This window comes from Aplysia californica, unplaced genomic scaffold (assembly GCF_000002075.1).
Source record: "Aplysia californica isolate F4 #8 unplaced genomic scaffold, AplCal3.0 scaffold00063, whole genome shotgun sequence".
NCBI lineage: Eukaryota > Metazoa > Mollusca > Gastropoda > Aplysiida > Aplysiidae > Aplysia > Aplysia californica.
The window spans coordinates 1003775-1011853 of record NW_004797333.1 but is presented as its reverse complement, the minus strand read 5'-3'; the positions used below and the strand labels follow the sequence as shown (position 1 = coordinate 1011853).

General features: G+C 40.5%; 1 protein-coding gene across 2 annotated transcripts in view; it reads right to left on the bottom strand.

Annotated features, from left to right (window-relative positions):
* Positions 1-3434: 3434 nt before the first annotated feature.
* The window catches only part of LOC101853606 (secretin receptor), an 85232-nt gene continuing 80587 nt past the window's right edge, over positions 3435-8079 (bottom strand). For both annotated transcript variants that reach the window (XM_005093412.3, XM_005093413.3), the window contains exons 11-14: positions 7160-7245; positions 5923-6061; positions 5245-5286; positions 3435-4748 (exon numbers count right to left, since the gene is read on the bottom strand). In XM_005093412.3, coding sequence (XP_005093469.1) covers positions 3975-4748; positions 5245-5286; positions 5923-6061; positions 7160-7245 — 1041 coding nt within the window. In that variant the 3' untranslated portion in view covers positions 3435-3974. The remainder of the gene's footprint in view (positions 4749-5244; positions 5287-5922; positions 6062-7159; positions 7246-8079) is intronic.

Here is an 8079-nt window from a genome sequence, read left to right as displayed (position 1 = left end):
CGCTTTAATATTTTTTTAAAAAACGAACTCGGTTATGTAAAACGACCATACATGCGTTCCCACCTCTCCCTCTTTCATTTACCACACTATAGGCATACAAGCTAATTACTCAGCCAGTACCATAATACTGGAAAAGTTGCACGAGCATGAATTAATAGGGTGACTAAATAATATATATCCAAAGCCCCTTCCATCTAACAAAATCTGACAAATAAGTTAGTAAATTAATGTTTAACTTTGTTAACTGTGTAAAAAGAAGAAACCGAATCTGTCAATTAGTAGACTTTACTGAAAGCTTCACAGTAGCATTGCAATGGCAACGTTTTATAGAGCAAAATATTCTCAACAAGGCAGTGTGGGATCAATTAATTTGGATATCAATAATATGCTTTAGCGTTCTTACGCTCAAGAATACTAATTTGATTTTAAAGCAGAAAAAAAGGATTAGACAAGTATAATAATGATATGATTCTTTTAACTTTATACCATTATGCCAGGTCAAAATTTGCTGACACTTCACCGAGATGAACATGTGGAATTATTAATTTCTAAAGTGGACCTATCACAATGCAACAACAAAATAAAATAAAACTAAATAGAAACTAGAGATTCAACAACATTTTCTGTTATGACTACTTTTTTAAAAAATGTAAGCGTTTTACGCCCTTTTTGAGACAATTTGGATCATGTGGGAGGCAGGCTGTTTCAACCTTGCATGTCAGTGTCAACCCGGGTTGAGTTGGATACAACGTCCCAGCAGAAGGACGGAATACTCATTGAACATTCTCCCTACACGGGAATTGAACTCACGTTCACTGTGTGCAACGATGAAGCGCCTAGCCGCTACAGTTCCCATAACTGTACCCCTATGCTTTGGTTGGAAAGTATCATTGGGAAAAGCACCTGAAGGCTATTTTTCTTATTCTAATTTGATCGTATTAATGAGACCGCTCTTTTTCGTTTTCACATTATGCTGTAGTATTATTTTCGCTCTCTGGTTTTGGGGTGACCAGTCTGAAATTTGCGGAAGTACCTGAGTTGCTGTTTGTTTAATCATCATTTCACCCCCCCCCCCCCCCTCCCTCCTCTTTTCCGGAAAAAAGGAAGAAAAGTCATGGATTATTGAGAGAGGACACTCTTTAAGAAGTCTTCAAGCTAATAATTTCTCTGAGCACCCAAATGGCACTTGGGTACTTTTTTGACCTAACGACTTCAAGCATATATTTGTGATGATGCAGCCTATTGAACTTCAGTCGAGACAGAGAGACACGAGACGAAGACGTTAAAGGAAAATCGCATTCAGGTGGAAAAAAAGAAGATGTATATACAGGCACAGGAAAATGCGGCACTGACAGTGAATTTTCTTCCAAATATTGTCACTTCAGCTTGCTCTGCCTCTTAGCAGTCAGTCATCCAACTACACTGACTTCACAAACATAATGGGGGCTCTCGTGGCCTAGAAGTTAAGGTGTTGGCCTCTCATTCAAAGGTCCCGGGTTCGATTCCGGGTAGCGACCAAAAAATTTTCTTCTCTAAAATTGTCTCCTTTCACATCCTTTCCAGATCTCTAGCAATGTTCTGTTGTCTGCTTTCATTTCCACTTTCTTCCCCCACCCCCACACCTCCGTTGGCCCCTCCTCTGGGCTCCTGACTCTTTCTGCAGCCTTTCTACTGCTACTCCTTAGCTCCTCCTAACTGCTGTCTTTCTGCCACACCCCTGATCTTCTGGTAGGAAAGATCTACAACTAGCCTTCTCGGAAAAGGACGAAAAATCTCGGAGGACCCGTGTGCAAGTTGCGCACGTTAAAGATCCCTTGGTGGTCTAAAATCGACAAGAGTAGGCTTCGGCCGCCACCCGGGCAAAATTCAAAATTTCCTACCAACTGAAAATATTAGGTGTGTCCCGCGCGCTCATATGACATTATGCAGTTGCGAGCGCCGTAAAACACTTTACAAAAACAAAACAAAAAACAAACATAATATTACTAGTTGAGTATCCGGCTTTGCTCGCGGTCGACGCCTTGGCGTCACTGCTCCTACTGGTCTACGCTGCAGAGGCATTTTACTTTTTACATCAACATTGCTGTCTAGCCTTTCACAATCACACCTGGCTTCTATATCTATATTGCTTTAGATTAGGTCTGCCTTGATTAACTCCTCTCTTGATCTACATTGTTTTAGTGTATTGCTGTCTAGCCCTTCACAATCACAAAATACGGGTTTCGCCTTACACCATCACATAAAAAAGCACTAAGAAAATAATAATCCACGAAAGGGCTGCTACACTGTAAAAGGAACACACCGACGTCTTCAAAATCACAGAGGCAGTGTCTATGGCTTGTTCACTTTCCTCTGACAGCGTTAAAACAATTCTAGCTCATTGAAAAATTTACCTATGCCCAAAAAACTCTGCATGGCTCTTCTACAAGCTAGATATATCTAGCTACGAAACATAAATATTTTTTCAAAATATCTTAACCCAATAATAAAAAAGTTTTTCTCTTTGGGCCCAATATTAAAAGCAACTCTTTGGATTTCCACTCAGGATCACGTCTCCACGTACTACAGGCGAGTCTCGAATATTACTCACCCCGTCTCTTGAATCGTGTTTCTTAGGCAAACGTTAAAGAGCGGTAATGAACTTCCGTTGTGAAGGAGAGCTACGCAAATTTGTTTTGTTTCTCAGTAGAATAATGACAAAGGCCAAAGAAGGACGGGAACTTTTTGTCAACAATATCTTTCTAAATTCAGGAAATGAATAAATAAAAAATCGGGCTCCGTCATGGGGACCTATCTATCTTTTTGCAGGTACTTGCCAACTTTCAACTCTGTAGCTGTCGTAGTTTTATAGGAAAAGTGACACATGTGTTTCCAAGTTGCCAAATATATTATAATAGATTATCAAGGACATGCCTTGCAAGTGTTAAGCAAGAACAAAGTGAATTATTTTTTTTACGCGTACACTACTCAACAAAAGAGTATTATCAGGCATAAATAATATCAGTAAAAACATTTTGTTACTTCAACATATCAGAACATAATATGCTATGCACAGCAATCTTTTTCAATAGATTTGTCAGAAGAATTATTACATTTATGTACACAATACTCTCAGTGATACAAAATACAGTGATAAAGTAAAAGGAGTTCCGAACCAAAATAAAGCCTGTCGTGCTATTCCCATCCTCGCCTTCGTTCTCTCTTTGTACACATGTATGAAAAAGAAGGCACCCCTCCCTCCCCCCCCCAACCCCCAAATCAATGTACTCTACAATAAGTGTGTTATTTTATTATGTAAGTACAAAGCACGCTATCAGCTTCATAAACTTCTTCTATTTATGCATGCACCTACGCATGATACAATCATTGATGCTTTTGCTGTGGCTAATCCTCTCTCAAACCACCTTTGTAAAATCACTGATTCTTCTTCATTCTTATTTTTTTCAAAATGAATGACTGCGCAGCATAATACAACACACCATTTCTAACGAGTGCGTTGAGGTCATTTAATTGTGTCTATGTGTACGCCTGCATACTTAAGAGGTTCCGTTTTATTTAGTTTTTAATTCCAAACCTTGACCATTCTTTGACCACTGCATGTACAGGTCTGTGGAGAGGAAGAAAGCAAAGACAAAAACAAAAATAGAATGTACAAAGAAAATACGTCTACGCATTGAACTGTACAAGAATCTTCTCTGCACAGGAGAAGTAGGGAACGGGTATATACATTTACAAAAATGGTTATAGCATGAGCTGCGCAATCATTGTCAATGGTGTATTTCTTACCGGGAACTATCCACACTCCACACATGTTAAGCATTAACTCCTTAGGATCCCGTCACTGTACCGAGTGAGAGACCAAACTTCATAACGATGTGTTGTGTGTTCATCTGTCATAATATTATGTTTAAGTTGCTATTCTTTAAAGTTCCACTCGAGGGATAACACTTGCTAGTGAAAGAAACATAAGTCAGTTAGTTGACCATCGGAGACGTTTCTGAGACGTCTTCCTTGACATCTGTAAGAGGTGGCAATCCATTCTTACTTGACACATGCTTCAGCGTTGACCTCCCCTCCTCGGCCCCGTTCCTTGGCTTCAACACTCGGCTGTCTTTTGCGAGAGACAGACCTTTCTGGGGAGCAGCTGTTGGCATCGTTTTGATTGAGTACTGGTCAGTACCATTTGAGTCCTTTATTTCAGGATTCTGATTTGAAAAGTTATGGTTGTCGCCTTCTTTCAACAGCAGTGCCATCTCTTCCTTGGTAGCACCGGCTTCATTGTTGTTATTACTGGCAGACAACGGTCTTGCTTTGAAGGACAAGGCACTGCCAGGAGATGAAGACAACGGAGGGCTCACAGCAGAGTCCGCTAAGTTATCAGAACAGTTGAACGTGACTTTTGGAGAACTCGAAACTCGAGGTATGGCCTTCACCTTAGGGGAATTGGAGTTGGCCGCCATTTTGGGCATGCTGGCGACTTTGTGGAAGCCCTGAGTACTGCTGGCGCCACAGGTGTTGAGGCTGTTAGCAGTTCCCAGGTCGTGGACGGATGTGGAGGCCACAGCTGTGGCGTTGTTGGGGGAACGAGGTGGTGAGTGGCCTTCGGTGAGCGGGATGCCGTGGCTCATGCTGGGCCGGTCGCGTAAGAAATACGATGTAGTGGAGCAGGCACGCGAGGAGCGACCAGAAACGACACTCTGACGCCTGAGCCAGTGGCGGTGCCATTTCTTCATGATCTCTGTCCGCACCTAGAGGGAAGGTAAGAAAATTTGATTAGTGCACGTACCAAAAAAAAATCGATTCATTTATGTGTATGGGGGGGCGGTAGGGAGGGGTAATAGCCTAACCATACGATAGTATTTATTTTTGTTGCTAGTGCTGTTGTCGTCTTTGTTTGTTGTGGGACTTGTATGCCATTCTGGTAGACTGTCTGCAATCGAAACCGTTTAGTTTTAGATGCAGTTAGAGTTTCAATGCACCTGCAACACAATTAGTCCTTATAAATGCCGAGTCGAAGCTGTTTCGCCTGACCTGGCCGTAATATAGGAAGATACATTCTGCAACATTTTGGACCTTCAAACGAACTTGTAAAACTAGACAAACAGCAAAAGAAAAAACAAGAAAGAAGCAGCAACACCCATCACTAAAGTTTCGTGAAGACGCTTGTTTATGCTGCCTAGCAATATGCCTGATTTCTAGTGTCTAATTCTTCTTGAGGTCAAAGAACACTTATAGTATACATACCTCTCCGTTGAGGAAGCAGAAGAGGAAAGCCACCACCGTGCCCTGAGAAACAGACAAATTTAACGAACCTGGTAACAAAATGTGTGCAAGAAAAATCTAGAATATCAAATAAAATAACTCCTGTTATAAGTGGCACTTCAAAGGTTCATATCTCATTGGTGTAAAATACACTCTTGTTTTTACTCGTGCGTTTACAACACGCTTATTGATAAATGTGTAAATTGGCAACACACTGAATAGCGAGTCAGAATGATTGTAAAAGGTAGCAAACGTTAAATTAAATTGTCTTTTCCTTCCAGCCAACAATATTGCAAATGAGAATTGTGCTGTCTGTCTGTCTGTCTGTCTGTCTGTCTGTCTGTCTGTCTGTCTGTCTGTCTCTCTGTCTCTCTGTCTGTCTGTCTGTCTGTCTGTCTGTCTGTCTGTCTGTCTGTTTGTCTACATACACTTAAGATTGTTTCTGTGGGAAAGTGGCTATGAAATGCATTTTTTTCCCACTGATGTCTCGTGAGAGCTTTAAAATGATACCACCCCCAGAAAAAAAAATTGGGATGGAGAGAGAGAGAGAGAGAGGGGGGGGGGGAGAGAGTGGGGGGGGGGAGAAAGAGAGAGATGGAGAAAGAGAGGGTGGAGTGGGAGGAGGGAGGAGCAAGATAAGAAAAAAGGAAGAAATCGCACCTGAAATGAGTTAACTGTCATCTCCAGGTATAGAGTGACAACCGCCACTTTAGGCTCCCTGAGGTTTGACAGGACAATGAAGAATATGTAATAGACTCCGAACAGCGGGATGAGTACCAGCGTCGACTTGGCAAGTTTCCTTTTTTTCGAGGGGGAGGGGGGGGGGTGGACAAACGAAAGGAGGATAATACGTATGAGAAAATCATACACACTCTAACGATACCATACCCTTTAGTTTAGTAAGAGTTTTACGACGCTCCCAACTGCCTAAGGCCATATTATGAGAGCGCATATTTTGCGCATATTACACCCTGTCGTACAGAAAAAAGACTTACCAAAATTAATTGATAGAAATTATTAATTAAAGGCAGATCAACACGAGAGTCCCGCCGTAATGGGTAAAGCGCAATGGCGCGTATAGCATACACGCTAATGTGCTGGCAGTGCATTAGTTACGATGTACATTAAGGAGAATCAGTGCGCTGACAGCTGGAGACGGTCAAATGATAAAAGGGGTGTAATGATAACGAAAAAAATAATAATGATACTACTACTACTACTACTACTACTACTACTACTACTACTACTACTACTACTACTACTACTACTACTACTACTACTACTACTACTCATCATCATCATCATCATCATCATCATCATCATCATCATCATCATCATCATCATCATCATCATCATCATCACATTAACTATAATAATAATAATAATAATAATAATAATAATAATAATAATAATAATAATAATAATAACAACAATAATAATAATAATACTAATAATAATAATAATAATAATAATAATAATAATAATAATAATAATACATGTAATAATAAAACTCAGCACTAATGAACCACTCACTCATACAAATACTTGACTGTGCCTTTATACCCTACACACACAATCGCTGGCTCACGCATCATATCGGGTATATTAATTCTTACTTTGCTCTGATTCAAGGTGAGCTTTTCTATACATGTAGATAAGTTCACGACTCGCTCTGATCCCACTGATATTGCTGTCACAGATGATAGAGAACAGAGAACTGTCATGACCTTCTTTTGGTAGCAAAATACAGACCAAAATGAAATCCATGTTACAAGTTAAGAAAAATGACAACTGAACTGAAGGATATTAAGGTGAGGTAGTAAAAAAGACTTTAGAAATAGTAGTGACAACCAACACAAAACTATTAGTATTAGTGAAAGAAAGATAACATCCATACCTATATCGACGGGGGTCTCGCGTGTTGCAGTCTCGAATTTTGGTGAATAATACTCGGATGATGTTAAGGAAGAAGAACAAATTTATCTGTGGAGTAGTATTGGTACTGAGGTTAACACTGATGTATGTTTTTTTAAATGGAATCAAAAATGCATTCACACTCATATAAGTGCATAATATGTTTGTGTGTGTGTGTGTGTGTGTGTGTGTGTGTGTGTGTGTGTGTGTGTGTGTGAATGAGAGAGTGTGTGTGTGTTTGTTTATGTGTGTGTATGTTTGTATGTACATTTATGTGTGTGTGTGTGTGTGTGTGTGTGTGTGTGTGAGAGTGAGAGAGAGAGAGAGAGCGAGAGAGAGAGAGAGAGAGAGAGAGAGAGACAGACAGAGAGACAGAGAGACAGAGAGACAGAGAGACAGAGAGACAGAGAGACAGAGAGACGGAGAGACAGAAAGACATACAGACAGATAGAGAGGCAGAAAGAGTCAAAGAGAGAGAAAGAAAGTGTGAGTGCGTGTGTGTGTGTGTGTGTGTGTGTGTGTGTGTGTGTGTGTGTGTGTGTGTGTGTGTGTGTGTGTGTGTGTGTGTGGGTGGGTGTGTGTGTGCAATAGAAAAATCATAATTGCTGAAAATATAGATATGCGTGTGCTCTGATATTGCACTTATCTCTTTATATTTGAAATGTACAAGAATGGGGAATTGCCACAACATCCCTGTAATTGACAAATTTGAGAAAACAGGGGCGAAAAGCGAAACACGAATTTTTGAGAATACTTTCACAGAGAGAGAGAGAGAGAGAGAGAGGAGAGAGAGAGAGAGAGAGACTTTGTGATAGAGGGTTGGCGATGGGTGATTAGAGATAAGAAACTCTACAGCTGGGGAAAACTTTGAATGGGATTTCAACCCACATTATCTGGCCTCAT